Source organism: Perissodus microlepis, chromosome 4, assembly GCF_051167445.1.
Source record: "Perissodus microlepis isolate ML-2025 ecotype Zambia chromosome 4, ASM5116744v1, whole genome shotgun sequence".
Taxonomy (NCBI): Eukaryota; Metazoa; Chordata; class Actinopteri; order Cichliformes; family Cichlidae; genus Perissodus; species Perissodus microlepis.
The window spans coordinates 14,848,278-14,870,586 of NC_140464.1; the positions used below are offsets into that span (position 1 = coordinate 14,848,278).

Below are 22,309 nucleotides of genomic sequence, written 5' to 3' on the forward strand. Positions count from 1 at the left end.
AGTTGTATATGTCCTTCTATGTGCATATTAAACAAATATGTCGGACTGCTTTCTTCCAAGCTATACATACAAGGTCTTAAATGATCAGGCCTTATCTTAATAACCTTATAGTACAGTAGCACCCCATTAGAGCACTACATTCTCAGACTGCAGGCCTTCTTGTAGTTCCTAAAGTATCTAAAAGTAGAATGAGAGGAAGGCCTTTAGTTTTCAGGCCTCTCTTCTGTGAAACCTGCTCCCAATTTGGATTCAGGAGACAGACAATATCTCTACTATCAAGATTAGGCTTAAAAAGTATAATCTGTTTATACATTACTCTTTCAACTACTATCAATCTATGGTTTTCTTCCACAGCATGTCTTTGTGTTATCTTCATCCTCTTACCACAACCAGTTGTGGAAGATGGCCATCCCTCCCTGAGTCTGGTTCTGCTGGAGCTCATATGGGTCACATGGTTTTGGGATTTTTCTCTGTTTGCATTGTTGCATTATTGTAGTTTCTTTACCTTACAATATAAAGCGCATAAGGCAATTATTGTCATGATTTAGCACTAAATAAATTCAATTAAATTGGAATTTAATTGAAGTGAATCATGAACAAAAATAAACTCAAGTATTCTGATGCATTCATAACTTACTTGTTGTGTAAAACATCTCCAAAGATTACCCCTTTCACCAGATTAGCATTAATGTTGCTTTAACTACTCATTAACAGCTAACAGGTGTCACTGTAAGAGAAGATTCAGTGCAAATGTTTCATATAGAATTTCACAGAAAAGTGCCACTTGTGACATGACAACTGATATTTTAAAATTATTTTGAATCTTCTTTTTTGTAGTAACAATAATAGCAATAACAGTATAATTGGATTGGATACTGTAGTGGATATTCTATCTATCTATCTGTCTGTGAAGGTTCTCAGTCATCCAGGTCGTCGTAGTCAAAGGAGCTTGCAAAGAAAAGCGTCTGGACTTCTTTAAGTTACACTTACACAACTTAAAGAAGTCCAGACGCTTTTCTTTGCAAGCTCCTTTGACTATCTATCTATCTATCTATCTATCTATCTATCTATCTATCTATCTATCTATCTATCTATCTATCTATCTATCTATCTATCTATCTATCTATCTATCTGTCTGTCTGTCTGTCTGTCTGTCTGTCAACATGGAGCAAAAAAAATAAAGAAAGCGGGATTATGTGAGAATAAAAATACTGGTACGATGTCACTGAAATCAGGCAAATAGATGTCCTGTGTTCAATCGTAGCTTCCATCTAAGCATCCCTTACTCGCTTCCGGGTCTTCGTCACCTGCCTTCTCGAGCTGTTACAGGTATAGGAGTCTTAAAAATGTTGCTGCTCCCTCCGATTGAATTGGTTACATTTTGGTTGATTTGGTGATACTCGTGTTTTTGTAGAGATCACCTGCGGATCGTTTCCTCTGAAGTTTTCCTTCCATCGATTGCTGGTATGTTTTAATATTGTGCCGTATTTTACGTTTATTTTACATCGCAGTAAACAGGTGTAGTTATAGGTCGTAGTTGCAGAGAATCGGGAGACGCCGTTTTGATCGGTATGTAACTTTGATTTTTCACGGTCTTAGCATTATTTCTGTCACAATAGTCTTTTACTGTAAATGCTAAATTTACCGTGCATTCACAACATGTCTGGCCCTGGGTGGGCGGCTGACAGCATTACAGTGGAGCCGCTACTGTTTCTCTGGCATACACTAAGAGAAGTGCAGGTGATTTGCCTTTATGCTTTGTATTCTCCCTTCTTTCGTTCGGGAATTATTCAATTCGAGCAGTTTGTGTTTATAACAACTTCCCAGTACTGTTGTTTGTACTTGTTGTGTATGTACATTTGGTTTTTGAACGAACGTTTCATTTGTAAATTGATAATATACAGTCCTGATCAAAAGTTTATGACCACTAGAAAAATGGTTATAAAAAAATATATATATATATATATATATATATATATATATATATATATATATTTGCATGGTTGGATCTTAACAAGGTTAAAGTGGAGCTTCAACATGCAACAAAAAGAAATGGGAATGAGACAAAACAGTTTTTGAGCATGCGATGTATTGAAAACAACAGGCTGATCAAAAGTTTCCGACCACATGCCTTTATAAGGCCAAATCTGTGCAAAAATGTGGATTCATTGTCATTTTTTGATAAGTAACTTTTGAGGTCCGCCGTCATTTTGGTGTGTTCGTGTTACATCATTCCCTTTTACTCGCACTGCCACACACGCCAAAAACAAAAAACAAAAAAACACACAAAAAAGCCCCACACAAAAACATTGTATGTGTGCCTTGCTGTCCAACAGGTGCAGTAGTTGGTGATCCATTTTGCTTTTCCGTTTGTGCTCTATCCTTTCATTATAATCTCCGTTTTTCTCCCTCATTCCTTTTTCTTTCTTTATCCCTGCTGTCAATGCTTGGACATGGCCATATTATTCATGTAAAGTAATAACAGAAGCAAAACGAATGGAAATGAACAGATTATGACTGCAAAATCTGCGGGACCGGACAAAAAACATTATTATTTTTATAGATAAATTAATAATTTGTTTCCTTTAATCAGGGGCTGAAGGAATAAAGTGGAAGTGAGTGGGTGCCTTAGTGGTGGTACCAGTTTATGCACCCGTTGTTTGAGCTGCACCGTAGTGTGTCTGCACCTGTATGTGCAAGTGAGCCACACGTGTGAGTTGGTGGCTTTTCTGGACTTGTCCTCGTCTGGCATCCCATTCACCTATAAGCCACAGCTCTGAATTGACAGTACATGTGCAATTGCAATTGCTCTTTTAATTTGATAAGTTTTAAGTGGATGTCAATAAATTGTTTATTTTACACTCAGGTCTGTTATAGACATGAATAAATAAACAGATAAATAGAGAATTTATAGGTTGGGGTTATCTTGGAAATAGCAAGTCTGTTTGGTGCAGTATCGCATTCAGATTATGACTGCAAAATCTGCAAAACGGGACAAAAAACATGCATGAATTATGTTGTTTTTGCCTGCAAGGCAGTGAAGACAGGGATGGGGAACTCAAAGCATTGTCCTTTTGAGTCTCAGGTTTAAGTAGCAGCTTTACTAATATTGACCTGTGACTATTTCATGGATTCAGTGCAGCTGCTGAATAGATCACCTTCAGTGTCATTAAAAACACTGATAATGTTACTTAGGACAAAAACACATCATAGTTAATCAAGGCCTTTTTAATAAGGTTAAAGTTTTACCCAGTTATGAAACAGCAAAACTGATTTTATATTTGGTAAATGCATATATTCTTGTATCTTTTGGAAAGTTTTGTATTAGGCAAATTTGTAAATGCATTGTTCTTTAGTTTCAGTTTGTGTATATTATGAAAACAATCTTGCCATGCTGTTTCATCACTTATTCAATCAATCTTGCTTCCTGCAGCCTTTCTGACCTTGTAAATAACATAAACATAGATGAATAACATAAATACATAAATACTGAAGACATGGAACAAATCTGTGTCATGTCATTTATGTTTATTCTTTACAGAACTTTTTAAAACTTCCTTTTGGAAACTTTTTTTTTTTTTAACCTTAATCGACTTTTGTTTTTAAAACTTCTACTTATTGTTGGACTTCTCCTTTTTTGTTTTTGTTCCTGACTGTTCCCAGTCTATGCCTTCTGGCTGACTTCACCCTCTCTGAAAGAATCTTTTCTACCGCATCTTCAATAGCAGGTAAACTATTTGAACTTTTGCTCTAAACGTATTGTTTATATATCTGCCTATTCCTAGCCATTTTGTTGTTTGATTAGAAATTACAATTTATCTTTCAGTTTTTCTTCGTGGACATGGATGATTTTGTGAGAAACAAACTGACTGAATGGGATCTACAAAAGTGGATGGATAAATTTGAAGGTAAGGTATTACTATGCATCACTGATGAGCACAGATTTTAAACAATATTGATGTGATGCAGTGTTTAACACGTCAGTTTGGCAAGCGAAAGGTCACTGGATTATTTCCAGCTGGAGATTTGGGTACCCTTTGGAGGAAGCCCATTTCCGCCACTTGTATCTGCGATCTTTCAGTCACTCACAGCTCATGACCATACGTGATGGTAGGGATGTAGATCGACTGGTTAATTGAGAGCTTTGCTTTTACACTCAGCTCTCTCTTCACCACGATGGAACAGAACAACGTCCACATCAATGCAGCCGCAGCACCAATCTGTCTTTTGATCTCCTGCTCCCTTCTCCCATAACTCATGAACAAGACCCGAGATATGTAATGTACTTAATACTATGTGGACCAAGCTCATGCAACAGTTGTATAAGGATCGAATGGCCCATAACAATGGATCAGACACCAAATACTCCAGAAACAACACCCACTGTGTGAAATCTGTAATCCAGTTTTGAGATCCTTTCCCAAACGCCTTAACGCCCACTCACATCCTGGGCCTGTTGACCTCAAGAAATCACATGGGTGGGGCTTGGTTTCACAATAAGTCTGTGAAGGTTCTCAGTCATCCAGGTCATCGTAGTCAAAGGAGCTTGCAAAGAAAAGCGTCTGGACTTCTTTAAGTTACTTGAAGACGTTTCACCTCTCATCCGAGAAGCTTCTTCAGTTCTAAGGTCAAATGGTGGAGAGTCCCAGATATAAACCTAGTGGGAGTATCCCCCCACAGAGGGACAAAAGGACCCCCTGATGATCCTCTAATCGCCTGAGCCAAGGTGTGAAACTGGGTGTGGGTCCCAATCAGCCAGAGTTTCGGGTGTGTTCATTGTGAAACCTGGCCCCACCTTATCATGCGAATTCCTGAGGTCAGATGGCCCAGGATGTGAGTGGGCGTTAAGGCGTCTGGGAAGGGATCTCAAAACTGGATTATAGATGGCAGAGAGTTGGTGTCGTAAACCACCGCCTCTGTTCAAAGATGGTCGCTCACAGTGGACATAGATGGCTTCTTTCACTCCTCTTTCAAACCATCTGTCCTCTCTGTCCAAAATGTGAACATTGGCATCCTCGAAAGAGTGTCCTTTCACAATAAGTTCACCTGAAACCTTGGCTGATTGTTACCTACACACGTTTTCACACCTTGGCTCGTGTGAGTATGTAGAGGATCAACAGGGGGCTCTTGACCCCCTTGGGGGACACTCCCCTAGGATTTAAATCTGGGACTATCCACCATTTGGCCCTAGAACTGAAGAAGCTTCTCGGATGAGCGGTGAAACGTCTTCAAGCAACTTAAAGAAGTCCAGACACTTTTCTTTCTAAGCTCTTTAGACTACCATGACCTGGATGACTGAGAACTTTCACAGACATGTGTAGTAATTTTAAAATGATTTGCACTTCTGCATTACTAAGATTTATTTAATTACAGATGAAGAAATTACAGAGGAAAGCTTTTATGAACTTAATGATGAACTCATTGATAAATTGATTCCAAAAGTTGGACCAGGATTAAAGTTCAAGAAGAGATTCAAGCAGTTAAAGGTAATTTTACTGTATGCAATTTAATGTTTCTTATATTATTTTGTACATTGTAACATTTGGTCTGATAAATCTCAATTTATGCAAATCTGTGTTAGAATTACATTGGTATCTGCAAATTACAGATTAAAACAAAACTATTTATCGGGCCTCTTTTGTTGTTGCTAGGAAAAACAAAGTGCAAATGAGGAAACAGTCAATTTATCTGCTAAAGTAAGTTAGATACAATTTTGTTATAACTGGCTAAGATCAATAATAGCAACTATGTATTTCAGTTATTTTGCACTCATTTTTTGTATTCACTATTAACAGGAGCGAGAAGATGCACCTGATTTAGATCGGGTAAGAATTATATATATATATATATATATATATATATATATATATATATATATATATATATATATGTACACACACATTAGGGATGCACCGATACCGGTATCTGGTATCGGCCTCGATACCACATTTTCTAAAGTACTCGTACTCGTTAAAAGTCCCCCGATACCAGGGACCGATACCATGGTCTGAGACCTGTCTATGTTTGAGCGGCATGTAAGGGGTTAATCACAGGCGCCGAGTGCCCGCCCCCAGGCCCCAGCTGCAGCTCAGAGCGGGGAGAAGGCGAGGCGAGACATATCAGTGAATGAAGACGACAAAACAAAAGCGGATTGCAAATTGCGCTCAGCGAAATTGTCCAGAGGAGGCTCAAAAGGTAGCGCATTTAACACAAGTAATTTAATCAAGCACCTAAAATCACAACACGACAACGAGTACAAAGAGTTTACCCACGCTTATTTACTAGGGGTGCAACGATACTCGTATCGATATTGAACCGTTCGATACAGTGCTTTCGGTTCGGTATGCATATGTATCGAACAATACAAAATTTTTAATTTATTTTATCAACTTTCCTTCTGACAATGCTGTCTGTGTTGGGCGCTCAGTGGATTTGCGCTCGACAGTGCAGCCTAGGCGGAGTAGTCGAACGCAGATTCACTGAGCGCAGGGCAAGCTAGCGAGACAGAAGTTAAGCTCTCCTTGCAACATGGCAAATTGAACCTCCCCCACCCTCATTCAGATCTGGCGTTTGGAACTATTTTGGTTTTCATGTGACGTATGACCCTGAAGGTAAGCGCGTCATGGACTAAAGTAAAACAGTATGTTGGATGTGCCACGCAATGCTCAATTACATTGGTGGGAACTAGTGTGTTAGCACAGTTTGCTCGTTAATGTGTTGGCCGTCGAGCCCCATGCACGGGGCGATCCGCGGTAGCTCATTAACGGAGATTTGCCGTGTTGTGGCGTTAACGTCATTTCAACGAGATTAAAGCTGACAGCACTAGTGGGAACACAACGAATGTGACTGCACATTTACTCCGACAGCATCCTAGTGCAAAGACAAGTGGAAGCAGACAAAAACAACAAACACGCATGCTACAAACTTTACCCGAGTCATTTAGACAGCCGTTAGCACATGATTCTCCTTATGGGGACCTGATATGTTTAATATGCTGCTGAGAATATAGCCCAGAAGAAGCATATAGTATAGCTTTTATTTTGGAAAGAGCCATTTCTCTGTAATAAACTCTCTTTTCGAAAGATGAGTGATTCCTCAATCAGATATATATATATATTTTTTTATTACTTTTTTGTTTCAGCAACATTAAATTTAAAAACTGTACTTTTGAGTTAAAATATATATTTATAATTTTAATAAATGACAAATTAAAAAGGCATGAACATTTTTTGTATCGAAAAAATATCGAACTGTGACACCAAAGTATCGAACCGAACTGAACCGTGAATTGTGTGTATCGTTGCACCCCTAATATTTACCCATGCTTATTAGCACAGAGGAGCATAGCTGATGCTATAGCAGTGGGACGGAAAATAGTTGGGCATTTGAAACATTCCGCCTTAGCCTACTCCCGCCTCAAGGACATTCAGGGACAGCTCAACCAGTCAATAAAGAGACTGCAGCAGGACGTACAGACGCGCTGGAACAGCACGTATTACATGCTCCAGTCCCTCATTGAGCAAAAGCGAGTGCTGGGGTTGTATGTGTCCGAGCATGAACTCCCTGACTATCTCACCGCTCACCAATGGGCTCCTATGGAGACGACTGTTGCCATCCTCGCCCCCTTTGAGGAACTAACTAAAAAAGTGAGCAGCTACGACGCACTAGCCTCTGATGTCATCCCAGCTGTGACTGTGCTAGTGAGACTTCTAAACAGAGAAACAGACGAGGACCACGGCGTCAAGACAATGAAAGCAACCTTACTGGCAGCTGTCAAGAAGTGCTTCAGTGACGTCGAGACCAACCCACTGTACTTCATCTCCACCATACTTGACCCAAGGTAAAGTCTGTGTGCTATAGGTATTCAATGATAAACTACAGTACTAAATGTAGGATTATTTTACATCTGAAATATTATATATTTGTAACTAAAATACACAAATACAAATGTATGCAATATATATAATATGAAATACATTTCCCTTATTACTACCAGAAAGTCAAATGGCTGGCATTTGTCACAGTGGTTTAGGGGAAACTAAAATCAGTCCTATTTTTCCTCATATTAATACATTTATGAATTTTGTGCAGGTATAAAGATCGCTTCTTCTCCAACAACACTGCTCCAGAGGCCAAGCTGCACCTGAAGCAGGAGCTGCAGATGATGTCCAGAGGTTCAATGTCCAAAATCAGGTTCCCCACTTTGGCTAAAATAGCCCGTAAATACCTCGCAGCTCCATGTAGCAGTGTGGAAAGTGAAAGGCTTTTTAGCTCAGTGTCACACATTATAGATGAAAACAGAAACAGTCTGACTGCTGATAATGCAGAAAAGCTACTTTTCTTTATAAAAAAAACCTGCCACTCACTTTTTCTCTCCATTAAGGGAGTCGTCTTAGATTTGATGTTAATACCTACCTCACTTGCACTGACTGCCACAGTTCTATGTTGGTGGATGTTGTTAGGTTATTCAAATATTGTGCACTAAATAGCAAAGATGTTTAATAATGCCCCTTGTGTTGTTCAAAGCAGCAGAGTTTACAATAAACTGAAAAAAAATTGAGTTGCACTGTCACTGTTTAATTTTTTTTTTCATAATTATTTATTCTGTAATATGTTGCATACAACAGCGGTCTCCACCCTTTTTTGCGCTACGGACCGGTTTATGCCCGACAATATTTTCACGGACCGGCCTTTAATGTTTCGCGGATAAATACAACAAAATAAAACTAGTACCGGTACCGAAAAAAAGAAGATTTATTCATAACACACGTGAAAAGACCCAGGAAAACTGAGTTAACGATCAAAACGATAACAAAATAACGCTGAAAACCGATAAAAACCCTGAAAACCATACATTTCACACCTGAGCCTCAACTCTCGCGGCCCGGTACCAAACGACTCACGGACCGGTACCGGTCCGAGGCCCGGGGGTTGGGGACCGCTGGCATACAACATGCTTTTCATTTTAAATAAATATTCTTAATTCCAAACCAGTCCTTTGGGTTTTTTTTGGGTTTTTTTTGTTAAATTATAGGACTAAAGCTGTTACCTGTAAATCTAAATCATGTTTTTATTAAGTACTCGGTATCGTTATCGGCGAGTACTGAAATGCAAGTACTCGTACTCGTTTTCCAAAAAAGTGGTATCGGTGCATCCCTAATACACACATATATATATATATAATCTCATGCATTAATATGTACATTGATCCCCAGGTTTTCCCATCCACAAGTGGTAAAGGTAAGATGTATGCCATCTTATTTATTACAAGCAGTATTAAGCAGTATTTTCAAGACAACAGTCACTTGGACAGAATAATATCATTGAAGTTAAATATTAAATTTGACTCCTGAGCAAATCCCAGATAACAAAGTTATATATTTATCATTTTCTTTAAATATTTTTCTATCCAATTAGGAAAGAGAAAGTTCGACCAACCGGACGAGTCCAGCAAATTGCAACCACCAGCTAAACGACAACGTAGCTCCCAACCATTGGGTATTTCTCTCTAAACATTGGCTATTAAACAAATCTGCCATTTTTTTAATGTATTGGTTTATTGGTGTAAAAGTATGTTATTAAAATTTAATTTTGAAGCGGCAACAACATGAGTGCTACATATACCATAATTAAAGTTACCATATTGTGTGCCTGATACATTACATTCACACAGGCCCTCCCAGGCCCCCATACCTGGGAGGGCCTGAGATGCTCCCAGAGAGGGAAGACCCGACGGGACAAACGTGCATTCCCACTCTCATGCACACATGTACACATACTCTGCACTCACCCAATATGGAGACAAACAGAAAAGGACACTGTACACACACCCACACTCCCCAGACATACTCTATACCCCAGGTCCAGGTACCCTGGCCCCCGAACTGGAGTTACTCTTGCTGAGACTGGCAGGAGCTGAACCACTCCCTGAAGTGGTAGCTTAGTGAGCTGTGATTGGCAGGGCTGGGTTTACTCATATTTCTCCTCTTCCAGCCTATGGGCTGGTTAATGGGTCCTAAATGTCATTTGTATGAATGCAGATTAATGACAGTTGAAAGCTTCAGGGCGGAGGATCCTTTCAGTATCTTTGCTATTCTCAGGATTGCGCTCTAACACATAGAGCTCACATGGTGTTTCTGGGATCTGTTGTAATCACCCTCCCAGTTTGGGGATTACTGCCCTGAGTGCTCTGATTACCATGGTGGGGACCACTCTGCTTTCACCCTTCACATCTTATAAAGTTCTTCTCTCAGCCCTTGGAATTTCTCAAGCTTCTCGTTTTACTTCTTCCTTATTCCATCATATCTTGATATAGTTACATCTATCACTACAGCCAGTCTTTTTGTGCTTGTCCACCACTACTATGTCCAGTTGGTCTTTGTTAATGCGTATCTGGAAGAATCATTGCTCAGTCACTCTTAGCCACCCTGGTGGAAATATCCTGTTTGAACTTGGGACTTCCTTGTTATACTCAGCAAAGATATTCCTGTATACTTTTCCAACAATTTTGTTCTGGCATTCCATGTTCCTCCTAGCATCTTGCAATTTGCTGTTATGTGGTGCATTGTCTCAGGGTGTCTCAACACAGCCTGCACCTGGAGTCTTGCCTGGTGTGGTTGTGTCCAGTTTCTACGGATCATATCCTTAGCACTTGTCCCTGTGCTGCCCTCATTAGTGTCTCTGTGCTATCTTTTCAGCCCATCTTCTTTCTTGGATATCTGCTCCCTTAGGTATTCACTAAGTACGTGATCAATTGAGAGCATCTTCCCATTCGTTCTGCTTGGGTTTTTTTTTTTGACCTCCGGGCCTCGGAGGCTTAAGGATCCTTTCAGTATCTTTGCTATTCCCAGGATTCACAACAAAGACCAAGGATCTTTGTTGGTTCATCCTGGCTTTGTGCTTAGTGTACAATGCCAGGGTGCTGGATTTGTCGTTATACCCTCCATGTATGGTAAGAAGCATTCTTGTCTAGATTTCTGTTTGTCTTCTTTTGCCTCTATTGGTCCTTGAGGCCCTTGTGATGTTTATTGAGGCCAGTTTAGGGAGATTGCTGTGGTCTGCTCTAAGCTCCACTAGCCACTGAGCATTATTGTTATGTTGTCCTTCTTCCATTTGCTCTTCTAGCATTGCTCCATCTCCAGGCTTAGTGGGGCTGCTGTTCTCATATTCTTCCCGTGCCACTTAGCGTACACCTTGGAAGGTTTACTGAAGAGCATCTGCTTTCACCCTTCACATCTTCTAAAGTTCTTCTCTTAGCCCTTGGAATTTCTCAAGCTTCTCGTTTTACTTCTTCCTAATGACATCATATCTTGATATAGTTACATCTATCACTACAGCCAGTCTTTTTGCTCCATCTCCAGGCTTGGTGGGGCTGCTGTTCTCATATTCTTCCAGTGCTACTTAGCGTACACCTTGTATGGTTTACTGAAGAAGGACATCTGGCTTGTCCTCCTGGCCTCTATCTTTCTGGTGTACCTCTTCAGGTGGCTAGTGAAGGCTATGAGTCTTTGCTTCAGGCATGGGTAGCTTGCTGTACTTCTTAAGCATCCCTTTCTTCATCACACCTTTCTGGAGCTCTTATAATTGGCTAACTTCCATCCTTGCTGCCTTGATATTGGCCTCTAGTCTCCTTTTTCATGGAGGATACTGCTTCTTGTGGCCTTTTTTTTATCTTGTATCCAAGCATCCCAAAGATCACTGCTTCTGTGGTGTAGATCAACTGGTTGGTTTCAGTGATGGTCATAGTAAAGATTATCCATAATGCTGCATTCAGTTCTTCTAGTAGACTGTCAGAGGATACATCTCATACTCTTGGTAATCAACCATGGAGGATCCAGGTTTCCAGCGTAGCCACAATATTTCTTTAAGCTCAGCTGCTCTTGTACTCAATCCCTTCAATACACCAGTTGTTCTTGGAGCTCTGTGAGATCTGGTGATCATAAAATCCCCTCTGACCTGACGTGACCTGTCCCACCGTTGCCATAGCATTTGCGTTATACAGCATCAGTCCTGAGTTGTGTTAACAGTTACTTCTCTTGGATGCTGGAACAATGAGATACTTGTTGTTTTACAATTAGTCTAGATGTTAGTCTAAACAGGTTTAATCAGATTGGTAAAGCTGTTGTTTGGTCAGCATATCTTAGTTGCACTGCAATGTAGCATGTGACAATTAAAAGCCACACTTTAAAGATTAGGTGTGGCATATCGTCAAAGTAGCCATTCATTTTACCGTAATCCTTGAATCTCTCCCAAATTATGTCCTTTCATCTATTTTCTTACCATGGTAATTTCACCTTTCTCCATTCCTTTTTCACTCTTTTGGGAACTGCTGTCCCTCCTGTACTTCTCTATGGTGGATGCTAGCAACATCAGCCTCCTGTGAGTGTGAGGGCTTGTTACTTGTTGGTGTCGGTGTCAGTTACCTTGACATATTTTGTTGCATTTATTGTAAGTGGATTTTTTTTCTCTTTCTCTCTTAGCTTTTCAGATTCATCTTTTCACCACTTCTTCCAGATCTGACAGTAGCTGAACCAAAAAGTGGGGGGGTTTTCAATGAGTCCATGAAGCAAGACTGATCGAATGTGAGAATTAGAGAGATTACTTTGTGTAAGGTTACTGAGACAACTGGGGTGGATGATATTCTCCTTTATTTTTCTCAGGGATCTGTATGTGGTGCGGCTGTTTTGGTTGATATGCTTCTACAATGTCACATGGAGGTGGGACAGTGCAGTTAGACTGACAGACCAAGGTGGTGGACTACCGCCGAAAGGTCTTTGCCAGTGTAGTGCTAGGCACAGTCCAGCTATGAAATAAACTTTTTGACTCAGGAATAAAAATACAGCCATCGTAATCATCACAAAACACTGTACCAGCACTGTATGCCGCCAAAGATATTCTAGGTTGCATGGGAGTTTTCCAAACCAATCTATATGTGTTTTTTGGGATTCACCAGGGTATTTGATCCTGTGAGAAAAGTCTTTTGCGTCAAATTCAGATTCGGACTCGGATTAACAGTAGAAGATGGATGGATCCATAGGTTTATCGCTCTTGCTAAATAGTTGTTTACTTCTTTGCTTACAGAAGCAATCGTTCTGTCTGATGTAAAAAACATAATGAAATTCGTCCATGCCAGACTACACGAAAAAGACAAGCTCAGTGCTTTCCTGAAGTGAGTATTACGTTTCCATATCCTTTGTTGTGTCTGTATAGCCATGTTAGAAAGCCATGTTTGTTTGTTTGTTTGCCAGCAAGTGATTCTAGAATCATAAATAATCATGGTAACATGGACATTCATTCCTTATTTAATTTGTAAGACTCAAGACCTTTTTACTATTACTTACTTTATTAGTTAGTTTAAAGTTGTATTGCTGACAGACAGGTTATAACAGAAAATGAATTATTCCAATGCTTTTAGTGTGGATCACAATTAGTCTCACTTGGATTCGATTTAAGTCTGCCAGACTTTTATTCTGTATAGTACAGCTACTTTTATTTGCTGTTTATGGTATCCATAAATTTGAGGTAAAAATTTAACTCTTCAGCTACTAAATTTCTATAATTTTTTCTGAGATAGCATCTAAAAGATTGAGTTGTTAGCAAAAACAAAAGCTATAGAAACGTGAAAAGCATTGTGATAATTATTTGTGTAGTCAGTTGGATCAGTTAACCCATATTTACAATCTCATTTAACAGGAAAAAAATTAGTGATTTGGAGACAGACAAGAGGGAGCTGGTTGGTGTCTTTGGTAAAACTGGGGCTGGAAAGAGTTCTCTGATAAATGCCATCATTGAAGAGAAGAACCTTTTGCCTTCTGGAAGTGTCAGCGCATGCACCTCAGTCATGATCAAAGTGGAGGCTAACATGCAAGGCTCTAAGTATGAGGCAGACATTGAGTTCATCACACCAGAGGTAAAATTAGTTTTAGCTGCAGAAATATAATTTCTTAGTATTCTGGGTTTAGGCCCTTTTAATAAAACTGAAAAGCATTTTTGTTTTTAAGGAGTGGAAAGATGAGTTGTGGTCATCTCATCAATTTCTTGGGGATAATGAAGACTGTGAAATGGATGTTGATAATGACTATCATGACATCAGTGAAAAGTTTTCAGCGCTCTATGGAGAAGAATGGAAAGGAAAGTCCTCTGAAGATCTCATGGATGGAAAATATTTCAGAGAAATTCCAGAATTTCTCCAAGGCAGGAGGAAGATTTTGACATGTGAATCAGTAAGACATCACCGCTCTATTACTTACTGACGCATTCTTGCAAGGGTGATGTATTCAGGATGGTATAATTTACATACAGCTTTGGTTTCAGTAATCCTCAACTGTGCAACTTAACTAGTGTGCCCAATATACATCACATGTATGAGACCATTGTCCACTAACTAAAAATCTGTTGTATTTTGTTATATTATCTGTCATTAGTTCATAGTTTCTTTTTAGCCCTGCAATGGACAGGCAACCCTGTCCAGGGTGTACCCCAATTTGCCATATGGCAACTGGAATAGGTCTGTGCCCCCTTGTGACCCTAGATTGAATAAGTCGAAGAGAATGAATGGATGGATCTATCAACTTTTACTATTTGAAAAGTTGGTTCAAAATTCAAGTACAGCTGAAGTATGTGTGTTTTTTGAGTCATTTTAATAAAAGTTGTCACATTTCAGGATTTGACTGCTGTTAAATGTCACAACAGGTCAAATTTGATCTGACCAGTATCTAAGGGTTAAATTACACCAAAACAGTCCTACTCTGAACAAATGCAAATCTGTACTTGCAATGTGCATTGTTTAAGTTGAATTTAACTTTGGAGAAGAGGACAAGGTGCAAGAACCCAGACTTTAATAGTCTGATTCTGGGTTATGATTTTACAATTTGCAACACAGTGAATGTGTGAAATAAATTAGGCCCACAATCCCATTTGTGCTCCCAATGTGATGCACTGATCTGGTATTAAAACCAGAGATTCTTACAAGGCTGCTGTTTGGGGTCTTCCTAACATCAAAGCTGGTTGGGTTTGTAAGGAGTTCACATTTGCTTTAAAAACAGGAAAAACATGCAAGTAAGTGAATATCTTAAAAATAAATGAAATATTTATTTTTCTTCTGTGTGCACTGTTTTTTAAAAAAATGTGCTTTTCTGTCATATTTTCTGCTGCTCTAATGGTTTAACTTGTAAAACACTTGTAGTGCTAAGAGTAATGATGTCTTACTTTTTTTAAATTATTGCAGGCTAAAGAACTCTCTGCAAGATGTGTCAAATACACAAGAAGTGACTCTAAACAGGGAAATGATAAAGATGTAAAGAAGTGGTACTGGCCTCTAGTGAAATGTGTGACTGTCAGGGTGCCAAACAATGATTTTCTCCAGCATGTCACACTTGTGGACCTTCCTGGAAATGGTGACCGTAACAAGAGTCGAGATAAAATGTGGAAACAAGTAATTTATTCACATATTCACTGCTGTCTATTTTTAAATATGAAGTTTTGATAATAAGTTACTTACAGTTGAATTATAATATTCTTTCAGATTGTTGAAAATTGTTCTACTGTGTGGATTGTAACTGAGATTAATAGAGTAATCGCAGAAAAAGAAGCCTGGGAGATCCTGGAAAGTGCCAGCAGCTATATTGGAAATGGTGGCGAGTGTCGACAAATCCTATTTATCTGCACTAAGTCAGATCACATTGAAGATTCAGATGATCAGTAAGTACATTATGACACAAAATGTGTATAGCTGCACACCCAATTCTGGAAAAGCTTTAGGTGTCAGACAGATGCCCCACAACAGGCTCTAGAATACTTCGGTATACCATAGAAGTTCAAGGTCAACTTAATAACTTCAAGCTACCAGTGACCAGTTCCAGTGGCTGTAAAATGAGCCCCATTTTGCAATCCTCATGGTGCCACCTTCTTTCCAGAGAAGTGAGGTTTTCCCCTTATAACTCTTCAAACAAGCCATACTTGTTTAGTCTTTGTTCTAACCATATCATTGTGAACTTTGACATTTAAAATGCTAACTGAAGCCTGTAGAGCTTGACATGTAGCTCTTGATTGTTTTTTGTATTTCCCCGAATTTCACTGAGAATTTCAGTCTGACCTTGAGGTGAATTTTCTAAGATGGCCACTTATAGGATTGTCTCAACAACAACGTCTGCTTTTAAAGCGGTGCTCACTCGTTAATTAATTAATCAAGTGCATTTTATCAGCAGTACCTAGCTGTTACGTACCCAGTAAGGGTGCACTTATTGCTTACTTAGAAAGGGTCTAGTTAGAGACTCCCCCTTACTGTCCAACTATATGTGCAAATATCTTTTCTTCTAGTTCAGCAGCTCAACGCCGGGACCTTATAGTTAAAAGAAACATGCAAGTCAAAGATGAAGTGAGGAAAGAATTCAGCAGGCTACACAAAATTAAGGTGAGCAAGATGAAGAAAGCTAACACAACAACTCTTTTTAATGTTAAGATTGTGTTCAAATGAAATCCATTTTCCCCAGAAACACTTCACTGATGACCATTTCAAGGTCTTCACAGTGAGCTCCAAAGAGTTTCTAAAAAAGAAACGCTTAAATGCAGATGAAACTGGTAGGTAAAGTCTCCTTAAATGACCATATTGTAGCTAAGAATTTTTTTTTTGCATATTTTTTTTTTTGTTTTTTTAACTGAAGAGTGAACGATTGGATTTAAATCAAAGTATGCACAGTCATGTAAAATTTCAGCATTCAAATTCCTTTTAACAGAAATAACCAAACTTCAGCAATTTTTGCAAGATCTCAATGACTGTCACTCACAGACATTCAACTTTGTGTCTGGAGCTTATGGGATTCTGTCTTTGATTCAAGGGGCCAACTGCAGAGGAGTGGTAGGTGGTAATAAATACTCAGATTTGTGATTAATATGTTTTTAAAGCTGTGTTTATTGAAAGTAAGTTTAGTAAAGTGTGTTCAGTTTCACTGGAAAATGACAAGGTGCACATGAAATGTGAATCTTAAAGATTTTTAGGAAAGCGCAACAGCAAAGTAAAAATACAACATTTTATAAAGCAGAATAAAACACAATTTTCAACTGTTGAGAAAATAAAAGAAATTTACTCAGAAGGGAATTTTTAATCAAAGAATATTGGTAATATGTATGTTTTTAAACAGTTTCATTAAGTCCTGAAAGCATGTTGTAAGTGAGGAGAGGGCCAGTAGAACAGTTCTTACTGTTGTGTTAGATGTTCTTACATTCTTAGACATGAATAAGAAAGTGCCAGGATAGCACTTCTCTAAGATATATTGCAGGTTGTGAATAATCCAATATTGGATGTTGCGTTGAGTGAGTAGTTGATGAATTAGTAATTTTGAATCTCAAAGTTATGTCCAAACAAACCAAAAAATATTGCCCATACCTATTCCTTAATCTGAAATGCTGCTTTTTTTTCTTTTTCTTTTTTTCGCTTGTATTTTTACTTTTGACTCGTTTGTGAAGCTCTTTTTAAAATTGACATAGTTTGATAAAAATTGTAACATGTTCTTTTTTTTTTTAAATTTTATTTTAGGCTAGTAAAAAACATGTGTGTGGAGAACTTGAGAAAACAATGAGCCAACAACTTACGCAAGTCGCAAAAGCAATGGCAGAGGCCTATAGGACTTTTGAGAGATGCCTTAGCAAGGGAGTTGAAAGCTCCATCTGTTCATATGGACAAAAACTGAAGACCTTCTTGTATTATGTATGTATAAGCTAGCTCCATCAACACAAGCAACTTTGCATTTTATATGATTATGTGTTAAAATGTTCTCTACTTTGTTTCAGAGAAAGAAGGGTAGTGCTTTTCACGGGACACTAAAGCGTGTTGTTCAGAGTGGTGGCATCTACAAACAAAAAAAAGGGAAGCAAATAAACATTAACATGATGTTAGCTTCATACTTGATGGACAGCATTGATGAAGATTTCAGAAAGACCTTCCCGTATGGATACACATTATATACCACACCTTTTAACAAATAAAAACATGAAATGGATATGTAAAAGTCAGTTTTAAAATAAAAAATTCTACTTCTGTCTGTTAAAATCATCCCATTTAAATGTTTCAGAAATGAAGTTAAATGCGGCGCATTTAATGGTGTAATTGAAACATTTTCACTTAACACCGATTTTTTGAATAAATGCCACAAAGATGTTGAACTGCAGCTGAGATTTCTCAAGACAGAGGTAAAAGATTAAACTTCCCAATATTAGTGAAAACAGAAAAATAATGATTCATATATATATATATATATATATATATATATATATATATATATATATATAATATATATATATAAATTATTATTTATTTATTTATTTTTTCTAAGGAGGAAAAAATCAAGGCAAAACTCAATAAAACCATCCGGACACAGAAGAAAGATGTCTACAACAGTGTGACACAGAAAATTAAAGAAATTATGGAAGAAAGCTACATCAGTAATAAAGAGATTTATAAGTTGCCACTAAGATACATTTCTTTTTATCATGATTCTGCATCAAAAGTCTGACAGACGTTTTATGTCTTACTCTAGAGGCTGCAGCATTCAGAGGACCAGGCACACTGAACAACATGAGGGAGACTATTGAGAGACATGTGCACTCAAATAAGAACATGTTTGAGCGGGCGAAAAATACCATGTTGGAGAAGCTGAATACCTTGATGGTTTGTTATATTTTATATTTAAACATATTTATATTTGAACACAATTTAAACCATACTGTTGCACATCAATTTTCCTTTGTCCAATATTTACACAATGCCTTTTTCTGTTTGAGTGGATATTATAAGAAATGTGTGTTTGCTTGAGTACTTTCCTCAGTCCTAGCAACCTCTAACGCATCTTAAGTTATGTTTTTAAAATGTATTTCTCACTGGTTCTTTGATAAGTGATTAAAAGTTTGGTACTATCTTAGCAATACATCCTAGAGACGCTGCAGAAAACGATGATGGAATCAATTGAACTCTCACTTAAGACTGATAACTGCTCACTTCCAGGTAAACATTTCTAAAGACAATAAATACAACTTCAACTTCACCAAAACCTGAATATCTTATTTTTAATATTTTTGACTTTTTTTGTTTGCTTGTTTTAGATTTTTCAGCAGAGCTTTCACTGGTGAAGGAAAATTATGACAAACTTAAAAATAGCCCAGTCGTCAGATGAAGAAATGTCACTAACTGAGGGAATATCAAAAGGTCATATTTTGACTAGGAACTGATTCCACAATGTTACTAAGGAGATTCTCAATTTCAATATTGTATTTGTTTTTTAAACATACAAATTTCAATACATATTTTAAGCAAATATGATTTCCATTCATGTTCCAAGTTATGTTAAGATTTTTAAGTATCTTTTCTATAGTTTTTAATTTTTTCAAGCACATGTTTTGTTTTCAATTTTATATTTAAGTGTTTTTTACTATTATTATTATTATTGTTGTACCAACGACAGTTTCTTTTCAAAATGTGTCCTACATTCGTTCTACTTAAACACACTTAATGCAGTTCAGAAATCATGTCTTTGGTAACATCATTACCAAAGACATTATATTGTTGTGTTGATGCATTTTCTTTTTAATCTTGCAGCTTTTTGCAATTTTTTTTACTTTTGTCAGTAATAAGCAGAGATTTGTAGAGACTGTTTTCAAAAGTGTGTGAAAGAGTGAGGCAAGTTGGTTACTGTCAGTGGTAGCAGTGAAATTGTCCTTCAGTTAAAAGCAAATAAAAATGTATGTTCTCAGAAGAAGTTTAGTTAAAACAAATAAAAGCATGTAACCACAGAGAAGATGCAGTGATGTGGTGGAGGACATGCAGAGGGTGTGACTGAAGAGAATCCCAAGAATAGAGTAAAATGAGGCAGATCTGCTGTGGCGACCCCTAAACAGAAGCAGCTGAAAGAAGATGATAGTTTCACATGTATCTTCCTTTTCAACAATTGCTCTTTATTTATCTATGTTGTTGCAATTCTCTTACAAAAGTCAGTAAGGTTTTAGAGTAAGTGTCCAAGTAGAACAGTTATAACAGTTTTGGCAAGTTTCTTTTAATATTTTTTATTCATTGGTCACAGAGCTGAGACATACTCCATAATAATGGTCTTGAATTAAAAGTTTTTAAGGACAAATATTTGCTTATTGTACGATGATGGTTCATATCAATGACCACATGAGAAATGTTGCAAAATAGAAGAAACTGTTAAACTATGACAAAAATGACATCATTCAGCTATTTGCAACATTTTTTTTTGTTTTATTTAGTTCAATCTGCTCTAAATCTAAAGGTGTGCATGTATTTGATATTGTATACTGTTCAATAAAACATTAGTAAAGGTGCAAATTGTGAGAGGGTAACTTTTGTTGCCAACCTTCTTTTTGTGTTATTCTTCCAGAAAAGGTTACTTTTACATGAAGAAATTTTTTTTAAATCAAAATATACCACAACTTCACTTCAGAAATAAGGGCCGAGAGATTTCAAAACAGAACTGATCCAGGCCTTTTAGTGTTTTGGGTGTGGACTGTTTTCCCTGCTTCGTTTGATTCTTGTGCTTGTTTTCATGTCTGAAGAGGAGGACAGAAGCAGAGGTTAATCATGTGTACGAGAAACAATTTGCTTAATGCAAATTTTCCTGTACCTTTGGGAAGTTTTGCATTAAGTAGATTTGTGTATGATAACAAAATGTAAATGGAAAAGTGGCAGGATTTGATCTTTAGTTCAGTTTCATTTTCTTTTAATCAGAAACTGAAAGTCACTCAGTCTTGTTGTCATTTCATTAAGAACATGACACCTTTTTGCCCCCAGCAGATTTTCTTATCTATGGCGTTATTTTTGTGCCACTGTTCTGAGCGTAGTAAAAAAAATTTGCAGGCACAAGTGTTGCATTTTGAGGAGAAATTTATTTTGAGCAAAGAAAAGCTAAATTTGAGTTGCGTGCAAAAAATTTATTTCGGTGTTTGCTATTATCCACACACACACACAATAGCAGCCCCTTCTGCTCAGTTTTTGCATTTACGCTTGCTCGCAATGTGTTGCTCGTGTTCTCAACATTTCTGCCCGTGTGCATTCAACTCTTTCTGTACACCGTTATATTTGTGCCACAAAACCAGCCAATCTCAAACTTGGATGCAAAAAAATCTGATTGGCTGTTTTGGTCTCCAATCAGCTCGAAATGACGAAATGCAATATCCCACAATGCATTTCCTCCAAAACTCAAATGAGGCAGTGGCAGAGGAACGCATAGTGGCGGAGTTTGAAATATTACTCTTTCTGGATCACAAAATAAACTTTTAAGATATTTTCAGGCAAGAATGTTGCCGTGTAAACTTCAAATATCTGCATGATTTATCAAGACATTACATATTTGCAAAAGTGCTTTTTCAGACCATCTCTGAATCGAGGAGGGGGCCTCTTCCGCCATCTTACAATGCTGTGATTGCAGCCATTCCCCAACTCTAAATATTAAATTAAATAACTGTTAAAGCCACAGATAACTTTTGATGATTATACTGCTGTAATAAAATCTGTTTCTTGGCAATAATTTTTACAAGCTGTCTTGACAATTTAGCAATTATTAAAGCTCACTGGTGGTTTCATTGTTTATTTTGCTTCCTGTTGGAGTCACACATCTGGATTTCCCAGCACAATGTGATGTAGTTTTTATATTATTTTGTTTTCTTGCTTCCTAATCTGTACTGATTCTAAAAGAATGCGTGTAGTTGATATTATATACTGTTTAATAAATCTTGAGTGAAAGCAAATATTTATTTTAGTCATAAGATGGAAACATATTTATTATAACCTAGATCTTTTTGCCCTAAAACCACCAAACAATTGCATTTCAGGACCAACATACAGTGGTGTTAGAACGTGTTTGCTCTCTTCCTAATTTCCTATTTTTGTGTTTGTCACACTTCAGTGTTTCAGATCAGCAAACAAATTAAAACATTAGAAAAAAATTATACAAGTAAACACAAAATGGACATACAAGAAAAAAAAACATATCATGTAGGGGGCAAATACTTTTTCACATCACTGTAGTTTGAAACACTCCACAAAAATTACAGGTTACATTATACAGATTGTAAGTTCACTAACATCTTAGCCAGACTGCAAGATTTACATCTCGTTCTAATGTCTGGTTTTACAATACAATAAAACTAAAGATATTTGTGTAAATCTTTTATTTATTTATTTTTATCTTTATTATATTTTATTTTTGATGTTTTACATAGTATCAGATTAGCCCTCGTTTGACACAAAAACTTGGCTTATTTGAGTTGGAATCCTTTTGTGGTTAAACATGATGTGTTACTG

General features: G+C 37.5%; 1 protein-coding gene across 1 annotated transcript; it reads left to right on the forward strand.

The window, feature by feature from the left end:
* The first annotated feature begins 1,315 nt into the window (after window positions 1-1,315).
* LOC146388589 (nuclear GTPase SLIP-GC-like) lies at window positions 1,316-22,016 on the forward strand. The gene is made up of 23 exons (XM_084925986.1): window positions 1,316-1,464; window positions 3,664-3,728; window positions 3,827-3,908; window positions 5,374-5,486; window positions 5,652-5,696; window positions 5,796-5,825; window positions 9,216-9,240; window positions 9,418-9,498; window positions 13,081-13,168; window positions 13,693-13,909; window positions 14,001-14,222; window positions 15,227-15,433; window positions 15,524-15,699; window positions 16,318-16,411; window positions 16,491-16,578; window positions 16,734-16,855; window positions 17,534-17,704; window positions 17,788-17,942; window positions 18,069-18,186; window positions 18,330-18,438; window positions 18,534-18,664; window positions 18,916-18,997; window positions 19,096-22,016. Exons 3-23 carry the CDS (start codon window positions 3,842-3,844, stop codon window positions 19,164-19,166), a joined length of 2,412 nt encoding a protein of 803 aa, XP_084782112.1. The 5' UTR covers window positions 1,316-1,464; window positions 3,664-3,728; window positions 3,827-3,841; the 3' UTR covers window positions 19,167-22,016.
* Window positions 22,017-22,309: the final 293 nt, after the last annotated feature.

Excerpts from the sequence above, each read along its gene's own strand:
- LOC146388589 (XM_084925986.1), top strand. The coding sequence starts at position 3,842 with ATGGATGATTTTGTGAGAAACAAACTGACTGAATGGGATCTACAAAAG. Across the intron at positions 5,487-5,651 it reads AGAGATTCAAGCAGTTAAAG|GAAAAACAAAGTGCAAATGA; the intron begins GTAATTTTACTG and ends TGTTGTTGCTAG. Across the intron at positions 18,439-18,533 it reads TATGGAAGAAAGCTACATCA|AGGCTGCAGCATTCAGAGGA; the intron begins GTAATAAAGAGA and ends GTCTTACTCTAG.